This window comes from Cydia amplana, chromosome 2 (genome assembly GCF_948474715.1).
Source record: "Cydia amplana chromosome 2, ilCydAmpl1.1, whole genome shotgun sequence".
NCBI classification, from domain to species: domain Eukaryota; kingdom Metazoa; phylum Arthropoda; class Insecta; order Lepidoptera; family Tortricidae; genus Cydia; species Cydia amplana.
In genome coordinates, this window is record NC_086070.1 from 21,938,434 (window position 1) to 21,956,446 (window position 18,013).

An 18,013-nucleotide genomic window follows, 5' to 3' on the forward strand; every position below is an offset into this window, starting at 1 on the left:
TCGTGAACCTTATCGGAGTGTGCGAAGGTTGAATTTGGGCTGCAACCGCGGGCGTCAGCTGACGGCCAAAAAGAATTAAATCACTATGCTGACGGCTTCGACGGTCAAAGGGATAAGGTGTAAAAGTACTTATTATGTATTGTATATGTGCAAATCATTACTTTCTGAAAAATAACTGAGTGTCAGCAGCTGAAACTCACACATCCATATTCTTAAACATGGCGGAAGATCCGAACCGCAAAATCATTTATTTTAAATTTAATTAATGTCATATTTGCAAGTACTTCCTAGTTATCATTACCGGGGTGAACGGACGAAACAATGATTCACGGAGTCTCGCCGCAACCCGACCGTGACTACCTTTACGCAGAATAATGCGAACATTAATGAAAATGATCGAATCATCGTCTCGCCCAAATGACGAATGTAACAAGGAAAATACTCGGCTCCTGTGTCTACTAACTATACGGCTGCTGTGCTGTCGTGTTAAGATCCAATCAACATCGATCCTCTTTAATGATCAATAAACATAAAATAGGTCCTCTAAGATATTGTTTGCTTTTAAGCGGATGCGAGAATCACAATTCACGTAGCCACGCCATTCCATAAGTACAGTCAGCATCAAAAGTGGCAGCAAGTGAGACTACGCGTCAAAAGTAGTATACTTCCGTAACGACTTAAAAAAGAGATACTATACTATGTGTAGAACAATTTGACGCATACAGATACTTTTGAACTGTAGAGTGTAAATATATATCTCTTTTTGGAAAAGTAAACAGCACAAATATTTTTGGAGCGTAGTTTCATCCGCTGATGCTGCTGGCTGTAATTACATGCACATGCAAACGATAATATTCGTCAACAGAGCGTCTCCGTCCATGACGGTGAAAGTTTGGTCATTCATTAAACAATTACCTACCGAGACACTCCATCACATGGTTACTTTCAGTGTATGTTAACACAAGCGCACTTTCATGTTCAAGACGCGTCTTCCTTAAACTTAAACACACACCTCACACACTGACACCTCGGGGTTCCGAAATGCATTGCAGCTATAGTGTCTGTTTTAGTTTTTATGGTTCCGTACCCAAAGGGTAAAAACGGGACCCTATTACTAAGACTCCGCTGTCCGTCCGTCCGTCCGTCCGTCCGTCCGTCCGTCCGTCCGTCCGTCTGTCACCAGGCTGTATCTCACGAACCGTGATAGCTAGACAGTTGAAATTTTCACAGATGATGTATTTCTGTTGCCGCTATAACAACAAATACTAAAAACAGAATAAAATAAAGATTTAAGTGGGGCTCCCATACAACAAACGTGATTTTTGACCGAAGTTAAGCAACGTCGGGCGGAGTCAGTACTTGGATGGGTGACCGTTTTTTTGCTTGTTTTGTTCTATTTTTTGTTGATGGTGCGGAACCCTCCGTGCGCGAGTCCGACTCGCACTTGGCCGGTTTTTAAGATACCTATAATAATTGTATACTAGTTTTAAGGTATTTATCTATGGGTCACCGGCCAATATTTGCCTGAAAATAAAGATTTTTATTCATTCATTCCTTCAATAAACGTCATCGCTGGGCAGTAACTGTGATGTGAACCATTTCGTTCGTTCGCTTGTTTGCCTCTCCATGGCTCTTGCATATTTGCGAAAAAAAAACGTAAATAGACGAAATATCGACTTTCCTTGTTCGCGGCACAGGGGGCCTTGTATGTGTTTAGCACGAGTTAGCGACACGTTTGGCATACAGAAGCAAGCGTTGGATAACCGGTAGAAATTCGATGTCTTCAAGCGCAACGAGAAATGAGCCTTATTGATTATGTGATAACAATTATGTATGCAAATGCTAATAAGTATTCAATGATCTGAGGAGTTACGTATTGTTTTTTTGACGAGTCCAAAGTGAATTGTGTACATAGTGAATTTAAACGAATGCACAGTTTTCCTTATGAAAAATCAAAAATCTTATCAGCATTGTTATAAAAAGAAATACATAATTAGATCGAATCAAATTCGAAACCAAAACTCCTTTAGGTAGCTGTCTTGGCAACTATCTTGTAGGTAGGTAGGTAGGTATGTAAAATCAATCAAATTTGGTCCACATTTTTTGATGACAATGATAATTTTATTTTGAGACATATTATAGGGATGATGACACATGTTGAATTTTATAACAAAATCTAGTAAAATAGATAGCAAACGAGCAATTTATCACAATAATGTGGATATTAAAATATAATATTGAAAAATTACAAAAATACAAGACCTGAAAGTTTCAAAATATAAGTTTTTTTTAACTTCCAAAAACGATAAAAGTAAGGGTATCATTCAATTCCTTACATTTCATCCAAAAAAATATTGTATAGCAACTATATACATAAACGCAATATTTCACCGACAAAAACGCAATTTTCTTGTTTTGTCCATACTACAAGATGTCACGTTCCTTTATCGTTTTGTTTAGGGCGTTTCGCGAGTGAAGTGCGACTCGGCCTTTGACTACAATTTCTGACTTTTGTGTTACTTTAATTTAATGCAATGGGTCCCATATAGACATTTGATCCTAAAAACAAACCCGATCGATTGATACCATAAATGAAAATTAGTCATGTAGCCTATTTGCGGTAACGGGCACGTTCTCAACCGCTATGACTGTTATTTTGGTAAATACAACACACAGGTGCGTTCACCTGAAACAATATCTGTCTATCAAAACAATAATAAAATTCCAATTGTAGAATTTAAGGAAAACGAGATAAATCGTAAACAAAGCATGAAATCTTAGTCCATTCACTTTGCCATTCCAAAAGGCCCCATCTCTGCACATGACTCATCTACATGCGACTTTTTTCGACTTATTAAAGTCACGCATGGTAAAAACCCAGCATGCGGCCTGCTTACACTGGGAAAACCAGGTGCAAGCGAGAAAGAGAGGTGTTTGTCGACTTGTACCGCTGGGAACTGGTCCGTAACCCTGCATGCGTTGCGTAGTACTATCGTGGTTACTGTCTGATTATACATAGATTCTATTGCAAAGGCTTAAGGTCCATCGAAGGTCAGTTCAGCTTGTTGCTGTAAGTACTGTCGTGGTCATTGTTAACTGATCATACGTGAACCTTATTGCAAATGGGGTAAGGTCTATCATTGGGCTTATAAATACATCATTTAGTGCACCGACGACGGAACAGGTTTCAGAGCATTTGCAAAAAAGGGGAAATACACGATACGCTGATAGAGAGTACGTGCACATGGCGATCTCTGAAAGTCCAAGAGGAAAGTAACCTTTTATATAGTTTATTAACACATTCACTGCCCCCGACGGCCCCGACGTACATGTGCGTCCACCGTCATATACAAGTTTCACAAGTTTGTTCCTAGGTGCGTCCACCGTCATATACAAGTTTCACAAGTTTGTTCCTAGGCCACGCCCCCTGGCAGTGAATGCGTAAGTTTGCCTTACCTAGGTCGGTAAGGTACGGTCAATGTGGCTAATTCCGTCATATAGGGACTATTCCGTCCACGAGCGTATACCTACTTCTTTGATTTTCAATCGTAGGAAAAAACATTTGCTTTTCATTGCTGAAACTAAAAGCAATCGCTGGGATGTCGATGAATTTATCAATTGTGTTCGTTGTTCGAGAATAACCCTAATGGACGGAATATTCCCTATGAATAGTGACTATGATTAGCCACATTGACTTTATGTAATTCTATATCCTTAAGTCTTTGGTTTGAGTCACTTGGGTCAATTCAGAACATTTAAATGCACGACCATATTCATTATTATTGTACTTAATGCTAATTTAGTTGTAGGTATTACCTACACTGGTTTCTTGAGAGCATACATGTACCTAATGTGAAAATACTGTTACATTTCGGCAAACTGAAAACCGTTATCTACTTATGAATTTAAATAAGATACTTACCAAATGGAGGTTTTCAAAGACTCGGATTACAAGTGTGATATTTAAATCTATATATATAAATGCAAGTGTCCTGACTGACTGACTGACTGACTGACTGACTGACTGATTCATCAACGCAGAGCCGAAACTACAAAAGCTAAAAAGTTGAAATTTGCACACTAGGTTGCATTTGTAAAGTGTACAAGAGATAAGAAGCGATTTTGAAAAATTCAACCCCTAAGGGGGTTAAAAAGGGGATGAAAGGTTGTATGGGGTTCAAGTTTTAGTTTAAGCTAGGAATTTGAAACTTTGTAAAAATGTATTATATTAAAAAACAAGAAAACTAATTTCAGCGTTTTCGAAAATTCATCCCCCAAGGTGGTGAAAAAGGGGTTGAAAGTTTGTATGGAGATCAAATATTTTTGTGAGTGTGTGACTTGAAACTTTGTATATGGGTATATTATTATAAGACAGGAAAAGTAATTTCAGCGATTTTGAAAATTCATCCCCTAACAGGGTTAAAAAGGGGTTGAAAGTTTGAATCCACTACAAATGCTTTGAAACTTCTTAGAAAGGCATAATAGCCGATTGCAAAAAAAGGAATTGCGACGTTTTAGGAAATTCAACCCCTGAGGGGGTAAAAAAGGGGATGAAACTTTGTCTTGGGGTGTAAATTTTATTTTAAGATGGGACCTTGAAACTTCGCAAAAAGGTATTAAATTAAAAAACAACAAAACAAATTTCAGTGTTTTTAAAAATTCATCCCCCGAGGTGGTGAAAAAGGGGTTGAAAGTTTGTACGGAGATCAAATATTTTTTAGAGTGCGGGACTTGAATCTTTGTATAAAGCCATATTATTAATTCTCAAGAAAAGTAATTTCAGCGTTTTCAAAAATTCATCCTTTAAAAGGGTTAAAAAGGGGTTGAAAGATTGTATAGGGTTTAAATTTTATTTTAAGCTACGAATTTGTAACTTCGTTAAAAGTTATTTCATTAAAAGAGAAGAAAACTAATGTTAGCGTTTTTCAAAATTCAACATTTAAGGTGGTGAAAAAGGGGTTGAAAATTTGTATGGAGGTCAATATTCTTTGTAAGTACGGGACTTGAATCTTTGTATAATGACATATTATTAGAATATGAGAAAAGTAATTTCAGCGTTTTTAAAAATTCATACCCTATAAGGGTCCAAAAGGGGTTGAAAGTTTGTATAGGGTTCAAATTTTATTTAAAGCTAGGAACTTGAAACTTCGTAAAAAGGTATTTTAATAAAAAACAAAAAACCTATTCAGCGTTATTAAAAATTCATCCCCCGAGGAGGTGAAAACGTGGTTGAAAGTTTGTATGGAGATCAAATATTTTTGACAGTGCGAGACTTAAATCTTTGTATAACGCCATAGTATTAGAACACAAGAAAACTTATTTCAGCGTTTTTAAAAATTCATCCCATAACAGGGTTAAAAAGGGGTTGAAAGATTGTATAGGTAATAATTTTATTTAATGCTAGGAACTTGAAGCTTCGTAAAAAGGTATTTTATTAAGAGAAAAGAAAACTAATTTCAGAGTCTTTGATAATTCATCCCCCAAGGTGGTGAAGGGGGTCGAAAATTTGTATGGAACCCAAATATTTATTGGAGTGCGGGACTTGAATCGTTGTATAAAGGCATATTATTACAATACAAGAAAAGTAATTTCAGCGTTTTTAAAAATTCATCCCCTAAAAGTTTAAACAGGGGTTGAGAGTTGGTAGAGGGTTCAAATTTTATTTAAAGCTAGGAACTTCAAACTTCGTAAATAGGTAGTTAGGTAGTAGGTTTTATTAAATAGTGGACTTGAAAATCTTCTGGGGTTTGAGAGAGATTATATCGAGATTATCGAGAACAATTTTATTCAGTTAGGGGCTCGAAACTTTGTAGCCAGGTTGTGAAAGACAAATCTCATGCGTTGTATAATAATTAACAAATGATTAACCGTCCCTACTGCTATCTTTTGCTGCATAATGTTCTAAGCTAATGTAGAATTTATAACCACAATATACAAATCCACGCGTACGAAGTCGCGGGCAACAGCTAGTATAATATACGGATACGGACCACAAGATACCACCTGGGTCGTATTAAAAAGCTACAGTACCTATACATTAAGTTATAAGTTTGATGTTTGCCTTTCTTTCTAACAACCATATTTATTAGAAAAAGAGGCAAAGATTGAACACAGTAACTTGTAACATCGCAACATTCGCAATCTCGATAGTAAGTTTAAGTACCGTTTGCGGTAACTATAGATACGTAAAAGATTACTAAACCATCAATGTAACTAGACAAACCACCATCGATAGTATGTTATAATAAAAAGATTACTTTGCATGGATATTTGATGTAAAATGAGCCGTTTTTATTGATATTGAGTGTAGAATAAAGATCCCACTGATTACAGGGAACTGATGACCGCAGCAGCAGCCTTGTTTGCCTTGAACCGGCATCTTCATAGCGGAAATTAGGGTTGTCACTCCACGGTCTTTTCAAATTTGTACTTTTATATACTTTTCTCCTCAATTCTAGTTTTTTCATCTCCTGGTCCTGGTTTGACTCCATATCTCTGTACCTCGTTACCTAATAAATATAGTAGTAGTAGGTAGTAGTAGTAGGTATAATTTATAAAAAAAACTCTAGGTACTAGGCCAGTGCACAGTGTTTTGTTGTTTTTGTCACATTTTTTCATGGAAATAAATCAGTATTTTTTTTTATTTTTGCGCTTATTAGCATGAAGCAAACATGAAATTTAAATTCGTAATTCCTAGTTGGTAAAATTTTTCATGATAATTGATATTACCGAGAGGAATGAATGCAGCGCAAGTATATGAGTAACAAAAGAAAAATAGATGGATGATATTTTTTTTACAAGAAACTTCGTAGGTAGTGGCAACCCTAGAGGTGACCTGTCGCTCTACGCTTTGTTGCGATGCTATTAGAGTAAATTATTCATTGTTCTTTTTACGTTACAATGTTCTTGCAATTAACAGACCTTGCCATATTTGACAGTTAAATAACATGTAGACATTTCACATAAAAAGCACGACAAAAAAGTTTCATGGCGAGGTGAATGTGATATTTTATGAATATACCTACATACTATATTTTCTGAGATAGGCAACTGTACTGAAAAGACATAGAATTTTTTTTATAAATAAAGCTTAACTCAAGTAAGTCATTCTGAAAAAAAATCTAAACAAAAAATATCACATGGAAAAATTCAAAACTATAATTATATTCCATTTATGTAGAGGAACAATTTTTTTTTTTTCGATTTGGAAACATAAATTCTTTCTTTCTTACAGTTTCTGACACTCCGCCATCTTCCAAGGATCGTAGCGTCATGAAAATTGGCAGCTGTATGTAGTTCTGATGACAATACAATAATATGGTACTGTCGAACTGATCTGATGATGGAGACAGGAGGTGGCAAAACAACGCAACCTAATTGTGTTAGGGGTTTTTAGAATTGTCTCGATGAGTATTAGTTGTCTGTCGTAAGAAAAGTACAATCAGCGATAAAAGCTTGTATATACCAAAAATGAAATTTTTGCCAAAAACTTATTGACACTTTAAATTTATTGATAAATTTCGGCAATTTCACAACTGTTAAAAAAATTATTTTGACTTGACATACAATTTCAAGTCAGCTTAATTAAATGATTAGAGCATGTACTTAGTATAAACACTTATTGTTTAAATGGACCGGTAATTATAATAAAACAAGCTAAAATTGTCGATTCCATTACAATTATACTCGTCATAATTACAGAAGCATGATGGATTATGGAGCATAATAGGACCAAGTTATGGTGGTATAATTAAGTTTTTTGCCGAAATAGAACGTGGGAGGTTTCCGGGTTACTACTTATAGCGGAATATTAGTCATTTCGTAAACTAAATCCACAAATAATACGGTTTTGTATCTTTATTAGTCCCTTGATCTCTTCTATAGCAATCTTATTTGCCCTTTGATCAAATCTTTACGTATAACCAGTATCCGCCCCTTAAGGGTGTTGACGTATATCTCAGGACGGAAGGGGCTTACGGGCACTAAAATGGTACTAGTTCATCATTCACGAATTGCGACCAATCGCGCGCGTGATGCGAAACCAATCGCGTTGTAGCGGTGTCACACCGCTGTACTGGCCCCATTCATGCCCCATTCTTATTGTCCGTAAGGCCAGTCCTGAGATATATACGTCAATGCTTAAGGGTCCTAGTTTCTTTCATAGCACCGATTACTGTTTGATGAAATATTAAAGTTTTATTTATTACCTACATCCGGTATTTAAGCGAGTTAAGCGCCCATATAGCTTCCTTACCATCAGTAAACAAACAATTGAAACTAAACTATACTTATAATCACCACAACAAAGGTCTTCTAGCCACACTCTAAACTGTTAATGTCTCCAATGACCCTAACAATAATTACCATACATTCTTACAGCTTTATATCTGCGTGTGAACGAATCTCGAACTAACTCGGTCTCATACAAATTTCTTGGATATCTCGAGCACTAGCGCTACCTATAACAGCAAGTGTAAGTTGGTAAACGTTTTTATGACAGCGGTGCTAACTTTACTCGCGGCCTGTGAGTGGCCTTGCTTTTTTAACTGGCTGTAAGTATGTAAGTTCAGTACTTAAGTAGTCCAATTTATTGGGAAATTAACGCCAGTGTAACCTTATGTGGACTGTTTGACATACTTTAGCTTTTAGCTAGAGATAGAGATTTAGCTTTTAACAAATGCATTCGACATTATTTCCATCGAAATTTACTCAACATCTTTTAACACTTCATTTTTTTTTCCTTATTTGTTTACATGGTAGGGATTTCATTTTTCTCATCATTATAAGAATTGTAATTCCGTTAACAGATGATTAGTGCTAAATTAATACGGACTTCGCAATACCCGTCCTACACATCCATAAAACCATTCACCCATCAGTCAGCACACACAATTGCATTGTCTATCGCTTCCCATGAACATCACATACCTATAGTACTACGTAATGCAGCACGCACGGCTGTCTTACAAGAAATAATAACAGATTAGGTATGAGAGTTCTAAATTCAAAGTCACAGGGGTCTCCAATGATATCCCAAGTTAGACGGATGAAAATTGGTGATAGAAAACGAGAATTGAAACTTAAATAGGTAATGTATGGAAAAAGTCACGTGCCTTTTCGTAGCATTCTGTCATCCCGATACATTTTTAGGGTTCCTTACCTCAAAAGGAAAAAAACGGAACCCTTATAGGATCACTCGTGCGTCTGTCTGTCCGTCTGTCACAGCCTATTTTCTCGGGTTTTTTTCTTTTCGTTTGGCGGTTGTCGATGTATGATTGTCATCTTGGCTAGGCTCCCTGATACAAAGTACGGCTAATTACGAGTTACACTAATTGTCGCAGCGAACTTGTTAAAAACATACGAATAATAAATACTTATATATTGCAATTAAGTCTGTTACTCCCAGGGATCGGATACCGGTATTTTTTGTATGGGAACGGAAACGGTATTTTTTCGTTCTTTGCTAATAACTTGATTTCTATTTGGGCAATCTAATAATACGACGTCGTAAACTAAAAACACAACTGAGTCCTACATTTCGAGTATAAAATAATTCGAAAAATATGGTTATTTCTAAGTTTTTGCAAAAAACCGGTTCCGATCCCTGGTTACTCCATTTTAAATGGTGGTTTAACAGGCTAAACTTGCAGTTGATAAATTTCACTTTTGATTACTTACATAAGTAGACATTGCGTTGATTTTATTTATTAATCGTAATCTTGTTTAACCAGTTCTAAATTCGGGTCACAAAACTGGAACGACGGGTATTGCGTCGATCAAATATTATGATATTAATCATATTGTCCCAATTATGTATATTCCATTAATTACTCGACATAAATAATGTTTTTGGGCTCGATATAATATGCAGGTAATTTGTGTGGCTCGAACAAGAATGCGCAGCGCACTGTCATTGCACTTGCAGCATTGTTCGCCAAAACTGTGTCATTGACATGTCGAATCGCTCCTACAATTAGGGTTGTCACTTGTCAGTTAAACGTTGGGTTGGTTGAAAAGTTGCGGAACTTTTATGATTAGTGAGGATCTGAGGATCAATGGAAGTGCATTTTATTGGGTCACTAAATGTCACATTTCTATTGAAACATTGTTAATAACGTCGTACACGTCAGCGGCCCTGAGTTATTTTTTAAACGAAAAGACACACAGGATACACTTAAGCCATATACCTATTACCTATCAGCAGTATACCTAATACTAAAAGGACGTGTCTTTATGTCTAGCTTTTTACGAGCATTTTATTTGTACTTAAGCTTTTAATTTTGAAGCCTTATTGTTGAAATTTTTAGCCGATATAATTTAACTTGATCTAAGATCGTAAATCAAACACGCGAGCCTAATACTTAATTGCGGTTATTGACGTAAAAATTTGCAAGAAAGACAAAACAACGAAAAGGTATGTACCTATTTAAAACACGTTGTTTGCTCTATGATATTGCTATTACAATAACCGTGGCCCTAATATATCGATTGTCGATACAGACTTGAATCTATCGCCAACCCTATGCTGAGAGTTGGGCCGACCCGGCCTTCGCGCAACTCTAACCAAACATTTATCGCACGAACGCTCGGTTCTTGTCGCTACACTCGTTATTGTTTTGTTTTTGTCGCTAACCTATTGCGTGTCTATTGGAGCAGGTAATCAGCAATAGTTCATATTTTATAACAGAATAATGTCATTTATTTCAGGTTCCGGAAGCCAAGGTTGTTCACGAGGACGAGACTCTACGGGTACGATACTTATCAAAAGCTAGTGGTAAGGTAACTAATAAATTAAATTCTATAGGCAGAGTAGCTACATATAGTCAGCATCAAAAGCTAGTGGTATGGTAAGTAAAAATGATATTATGTAGGTAGTGTAGGTACCTACTACCTACATACAGTCAGCATCAATAGTAGCGGATTAAAAAACGGTCCAAAAGTATCTGCCATTCTTGAATTATCACAGACATAGTTCTATTAGACTCTAATCTTAACACACTCTTCAATTAGTATTGTTTCAAGTCTTAAGCCCCATTAAAACGGTTCAAGAACTTACATGCGATTTTCGTTGCATTGCGGTGTATTTGGTCGATCGCCTGAATTCATTGGACTCTGTAGGTAGCAAATGTGACTAATGCATGCACGTTCTTGAACAGTCTAAATAGGGCTTTAATTATGGTAAGAAATGCTTGCCCAATCAGCACTTGCGCACGCCGCCATCGCCATTATAAGGTCTAGCCACACTGAGTAGGCACTAGGTAGGCACCAATGCGCACACTGTTAACTGTACATTGGTGGACCTTATGCTTTTTAGGGTTCCGTACCTCAAAAGGAAAAAACGGAACCCTAATAGGATCACTCGTGCGTCTGTCTGTCATAGCCTATTTTCTCCGAAACTACTGGACCAATTAAGTTGAAATTTGGCACACATATGTAAGTTTGTGACCCAAAGATGGACGTGTAACGTAAATAAATGAATTTTAAATATGGAGGCCATTTTTGGGGGGTAAATGAGAAAATTAAAAAATAAAGTCTTTCAAACTATATCGTGTTACATATCAAATGAAAGAGCTCATTGTAAGAATCTCAAATATATTTTTTTTTATAATTTTAGGATTAATAGTTTAGCAGTTATTCAACAAAATAGGCAAAAAATGACCATTCCCCCCTTATCTCCGAAACTACTGGGTCTAAAATTTTGAAAAAAATACTTACGCAAAATAGTTCTTTACCTATAGATGACAGGAAAATCTATTAGAAATGTGCAGTCAAGTGTGAGTCGGACTTAATGTACGGAACCCTTGGAACGCGAGTCCGACTCGCACTTGGCTGGTTTTTGTAATAAGGTCCACCAATGTACCTACAGTTAGGAGTGTTGCTGTTTGTAAGTACCTATGCTTGCGTGATTGGACTTAGCTTAACTTTTTCTTACCATGCAATTTTAATTTAACCATTAGGGTCTTTCCGCGTAACTCGGACATGACAACGAAAAAATAAACTATTGAATTTAGAATGTGTTTGAATGTAGAATAATCAAATGAGGGTAGCAGAACAAATTTTATAACCTTAAGTCAATAATAAGTCAACGGTTGTCATAATTTCCGACATTGTAAGTGCTGCTTGCGGAATCAACTACGAACGTAAAATAAGTGATTATAAATATTACGACTTTAATTGATTTTTACGCAAAGAAGAGGTAAGTAACCTTTATTTATCTGTTGTCTATTAAATTATTCACGCGTTACTTTGATTACAATTATCATAAGTCGAAAGAAAAATATGTAAGAGGTGAATGAAAATTGTATGTCGTTGAGTAACGTGAGTAACGTAAAAAACAATATTTTTCATTTACTGTACTGAAACTTTGGACAAACGAACTTATATTGAACTATGTGTATGATTGGGCTTAGATGGTGTCATTCTCGCGGTTTATTTCTCCGCATAAGTGTTATTTTATAGAAATACATGACTTGAGATACTTGTAACGTGAGTCACAGTGAATCGCGTTGTTGCAACTGTAAAGCGAGTAACTAAATATTTGAATGTATATTGTAGCTACAATGCCTCTATCAGCGGCAGAAAGGGCAAAAAGAAGAAGACAGAAGCTGAAAGACGACGGAAAGTACGAAGAGTATAAGAAAAACCTTAGGCTTGCCGCCAAAAAAATCAGGCAAAAGAAGAAGTTGCTAGATAACATGACTCAAAAAAAGAAAAACCAATTTATAAAGGATGAAAGAGAAAAAAACAGAAAAAGAGTTGAAAAACATATAGATCAAAGAAAAAAGCTGAATAAGCAAGAGCCTTAGATAGTTCAATTGCATCCTCATCTTCGATGTTAATTAATCGCCAAGCTTTGGGTAGAGCTAAATAACGTATCAGAAAAGTTCTAATTCTAATAATAATAAGTAAAAAATATGCTATTTGTTTGCTAGAAATGATAAAAAATATCAAAATATTCTAGGTAGTCGCAAGTAACGTGATTCACGAAATCGCTGTAACGTGAGTTCGTAAGGTTTTATATTTTATTTAAATAAGGGTGTATCTTTGATTTCATTTGGTTAACTATTAAAGAAGCTTGCATATTTATGTCATTGTTTTGTTATTTTGTTAAAACTAATTCATTCAATAATCAAAGGGAAATCAATAAACACAAAAGGCGTAAAACTCCGTGTCCATTTCTTGTAACGTGAGTCATGGAGTTATTTTCCACTTTTCTCCAATTTTTATAATTTGATGGAGAAAAAGTACTTCGATAAATGATTCGCAGTAATGTACTCTGTGATATTATTATCAAGTTTTCGACGTAGAAAGCTCTTGATCTCAAATATACGACAAGATTGTTAGGAATAGTGACTACAAAGTAACGTGAGTCACCGTGGATTTACCCATTAGATAAATAAAATATGACTTTATCGCGTGAACCGAGTAGAAATCAGTAGGTAAAGTCGCTATCAGGTATATCTGAGCGACCGAGATGCTCAAAAATATATAAACACGCACTCTAGCGCCTTGACAATAGAGGCGTGTTCAGATATTTGTGAACACCTTGCCGCTCCGATATATCTGAATGGCGACTGTACCTATGTATTTACACCAAATAAAACTTAATTGTAAGATTTTACATCAACACTGTGGGGTTTTATACAAAGTGTTTTATAACTGTAGCAAGCGGCTAAGTAAGATGTGAAAAAAAAAAAAAATGAGTAAAAACATAATTTTCAACATACTCGTACCTACGAGACCGGAGAAATTACGAGACATTAAATGTTACTAAGTATTTTATAGGTTCTTATCTTGTTCTTATCGTATAAAAGATCATTGTTCTTATCTGTTACGATTTTTTCTGTTGCCGCTATACCAACAAATATTAAAAAGTATGGAACCCTCGAGTCCGACTCGCACTTGTCCGGTTTCCCTTTAATTTAAAGATTTGTAGTAGGTATCGGTTGCCGACGTATCTATTTATGTGATATAATATAATATAAAATAATGCAGCAGAAAATAATCACTTAGATTAGACATATCCATTTTTCTCTGTATAAAAATATGTGAACTGTAATTGAAAGTTAAACAAAAAATACAGTTAGGTACGTATTTTGGGTTACCTTGTCCGCTAAAAACCTTCAAACGTCAATAAAAATATCCAATTGACCTCAGATCAGTTTCAAAATCATTCGTTCACATCTTATCATTCATTCAAACGTTGTGCACTACAGTTTTATGAAGGTTGCTTTAACTTAATTTAAAGTATAATATACTTAAAATGATAATTAGTAATTTACCACGGTTTAATATTTTATTGTATTAATTTGCATAGGTACTTAAATAGATTTAACACACGTAAAAGAATTGTTTTTTTATTATAATATGACCGCAAAAATACTACGAGTTGAATCATTTTAGCGTATGCGTTCAATTCAAATTCAAAACATTTCAAACTTTTACTTTCTGTTTGTAGATAGATTGGTACTTACGAAAAACCGGTCGGCCGAGGCTGCTCCTTAGTATTCAAACGTAGTAAACAACCAAATACTAAACAGTTTCAAAACACTGTTCGTGGACCAAATGAATTATTTAAATCACAAAAATGCCACAGATTTTCACACGGAACACTGGGTACCGCACCGCACTTTTTTGTTAAGCTACAGTAAAAACACTGCAACCAATAAGATTCCAAGCAGAATTGTTTGAAAATACTAAATTAGTTCACTTACAACCTATTCAGTTTATAATAACTAAAATCTAAACACGACTTTGGACTAACTTTGAATTCCCAATAACTTATTTCGACTCAAGAAACGTTGAACGTCCAGCTTGCTCCAATGGGTTAGCGTAACTGAGTGAATGGAATAGGTTGTGTGCGACATCCGTTGCGTTGTTGACCGGCGCGACAAGTGAATGACGAATGAGTGAACGAATAAATGTGAAGGCTTTGTTTTGAATGATACACATGAGTGGAATGTGGTGTGTAAATATTTTATCAAGGTTTTGTGCGTATAATATTACCTACACTAAATTATTTGGATTATCGGTTCATGTACTTTAATAGCAAATAATATAGCTACCTAATTATTTTGTATACTTTGGGCTGGGACTGGGTTTCTAATTGTGTCCCTAGACAAAAAAATACAAACACATTTTTATTATATTTTATTGATATAATTTTGTACAAATAACGGCGTATAATACATCGGACAGGTCTCACATACAAAACTAATTCTAAACAAGCTATATGTCACAAGTAGGACTACTTTATAGTTTTAGTTAAAATTAACGATACATTTCCATACGGGTACAAAACATTGGTAAAAGCAGTCGTTATTTTGTTAGGTACAGTTCGGAAAATATGTTGTCCAATAAAGCTACTACTTCTTTATGATGTCTTTTTAGCTAGAAATAGATACATGGCACTCAATGCATGATGGCGATGGTTAAAAAAAGATTTTCAGTTTTCATTAACGCAACTAAATACATTCACGTTTCTCTTATATCAAGGATATGCTATCAAATTATTGTGCAGTCAACACCAACAAAAAAAAATACATATAAAAATCATACAAAACAATTATAAAGAGACCGTAATTAAAGATATGTATTTGTAAATAATTTTTCACACCCTGTGAAATATATTAATTGACTGAACCTATTCGTGGAAAAATCCCGTCAAAGGGTATCGTAGGGTAAAAATAGATCGCTCTTTCAATATGTTTTGACGCAAGCAAACATGTTAATATTGTACGTATGTAAGTAGGTACTTTTTTTTCATTATTTCTTCATCGAATGTAAAGGAAATATATAAGTATTATAGGTACCTACTTATGTATTTAATATTTAAATTTAAACATTAGGATATAACTTTTTTTTTATAAACAAGCTTCGAATTCATTCACCAAAGCTCCTCAGTAGTTTACTTGCGTCAAAACTTAATATTTAATCGAAGGTTTTGATGTTATAAAGCGCATTTAAATTTATACTACTCATATACTATTCTATACTAGGACTAGAGCGGTGCTACAGGGGCAAATGGAAGCAAAGCAATTGGTATCGCGAAACAAACCTAGTTTGCCAATCGAAAAAACAACAGGGAGTTGCCAGTTGGCGACGATACGATTTTTGTAAACAGAGGGTCTACCGCGAAAATCAAAAATTAGTTACCTGCCTCTCTTTCGCTTCCACATATTAGAATAATAGAGAGGCAAATAAACAAATGAACGAACGAAAGAAATGGTTCGTGGTAGACCCTTAGGCAATCATGGCGCCCAATATGATATAAATTTCAAGCACGGTTCCCTATTTATTTAACGTCTTTCAAATGCTATGGCTCCTTGAACTACGTACAATCCTCTAAAACCATGCCCATATGAAAATTTTCCGATATACAAACGCTATGTATACTTATTTATCTATTTATAAAATACACTCACATCGTAACAAATCTTTGTGATTGGCTAGAACCGAACTTTACTTATAAAATGTGTAAAAATGAACTAAAAGAATGCGTGCAAACCACTCGTACGACTAGAATTTTATTTAGTTAACATTACAAATAGTTTTTTTTTAAATATCTACTAGATAGTAAAGCACTTTGAAAAGTTACCCCGTTTTTACAGGGAAATTATAATTGAAGAAAATAGAAAAAACATATTATATTTCGAAAGTATACCGTGGAAGGACATAATTCCGTACATCAGTATTGAGTTACTTATTCTAAATTGACTATTTAGTATTCATAAATATCCACTCATGTCAAAACTGACATTTTACTATGATAATGGCAATTAATATAAAAATTTAAGTTTCGATATTGTTCTTATTGCCTCCGAAATTTTATTTTTACATTGATATGTACGGAGTTTATTATTAAGTGAATTGGTCATCCATTGAACGGTTTAGAAATTAAATTTACAATTTGGTATTCTGGTATTAAATATGCAGAAATTAAATACACCTATATCCTATCGATTCATGAAGTTGAAGTGAAATAGTTCATTTAGTGCAATTTAAACTCTTTGCACGAACCATTTCACTTTACAAAAAAACAAACCCATTTAACATTTGAATGAACATACACTCCAATAATAAATCTATTCACCCCATTCAATTTTACTAAATGAACGAATAGGTCAATGATGAATCTTTCAAAGAACCCATTCATTCACTCACTCTACTCACGAACGAATGGTTTCTGGTGGCGGTTGGGAATGTTATGGCGCGCATCGGCCAACGTTGTTGGTGATTGTGTGGGGCAGCTTGGACAGCGACAGCGGAATGTCGAAATCGCCGCTCAGCGATATTTGGGACACGCAGCCGACGAGGCCGCTTTTATATTTACCCATGGAATTCATTTCTATTGATGGCAGACCACCTGTATCAAACAAAATGTATGAATTTAAAAACAAACCAAGTCTTTACTCAAACGCTCAGATGAGAATTGCAAGTTTATAGGGAACTTAAATCTTTATTACCTATGTAGAGTCCGTTTTCTGTATTAAGCTGTTTAAGCTTGCCAGGCGATATTTTGCCCACTGAGCCCAGACCGTCCACCTCTAGTACACCCGCTTGTCTGTTTCTGAAAAGAATAAATGGTATTTTCAGATTCGCCAACAATGTGAAGATAGAGTCTGTGCGAGAGACACGAGTCGTGGAATGTATGGGCCCCAATACATAGCAAGAGTTCTTATTGACTTTTTATTATTTAATTGAATACGAAATTGAATCATTTTTTCGGAAATATGGTCCTTTTTCCATCAAATGTACATAGTAGTGACAATATCTTTCGTACCTAGTAGCTCGCGCGCGGTGCCATAGCCCGTCGTCCACCTTCGTGTGATTTGCGATGATGACCACCTCACCGCTGCCCAGGTCGTACCTGCAATACAAAATAGAAGATGAAGGTTACAAAATAGAGGATGAAGATAACCAATCAGAGAAGACTATCTTGTAAAATGTTGACAATCAGCGGTCAGCGAATAGTAATGTTGACTTGGAGAGGATCTCAACAAGGCTATTTGAT

The 18,013-nt window shown here is 35.3% G+C and overlaps 2 protein-coding genes across 4 annotated transcripts in view; both read right to left on the minus strand.

The window, feature by feature from the left end:
• LOC134660183 (putative ferric-chelate reductase 1 homolog) overlaps positions 1-14,739 on the minus strand; it is a 60,631-nt gene extending 45,892 nt beyond the window's left edge. Inside the window, exon 1 of one of the 3 annotated variants that reach the window (XM_063515926.1) lies at positions 14,475-14,739. The gene's annotated coding sequence lies outside the window, so the exon portion shown is untranslated. Of the gene's footprint in view, positions 1-14,470 lie in introns of all 3 variants that reach the window. The other 2 variants (XM_063515912.1, XM_063515919.1) reach the window with 2 other exon arrangements.
• Positions 14,740-16,231: 1,492 nt separating this feature from the next.
• Positions 16,232-18,013, minus strand: part of LOC134660818 (pikachurin) — a 90,228-nt gene continuing 88,446 nt past the window's right edge. The window contains exons 16-18 of the mRNA XM_063516631.1: positions 17,783-17,869; positions 17,466-17,569; positions 16,232-17,365 (exon numbers count right to left, since the gene is read on the minus strand). Of these exons, the coding sequence (XP_063372701.1) occupies positions 17,205-17,365; positions 17,466-17,569; positions 17,783-17,869 (352 nt within the window). The 3' untranslated portion in view covers positions 16,232-17,204. The remainder of the gene's footprint in view (positions 17,366-17,465; positions 17,570-17,782; positions 17,870-18,013) is intronic.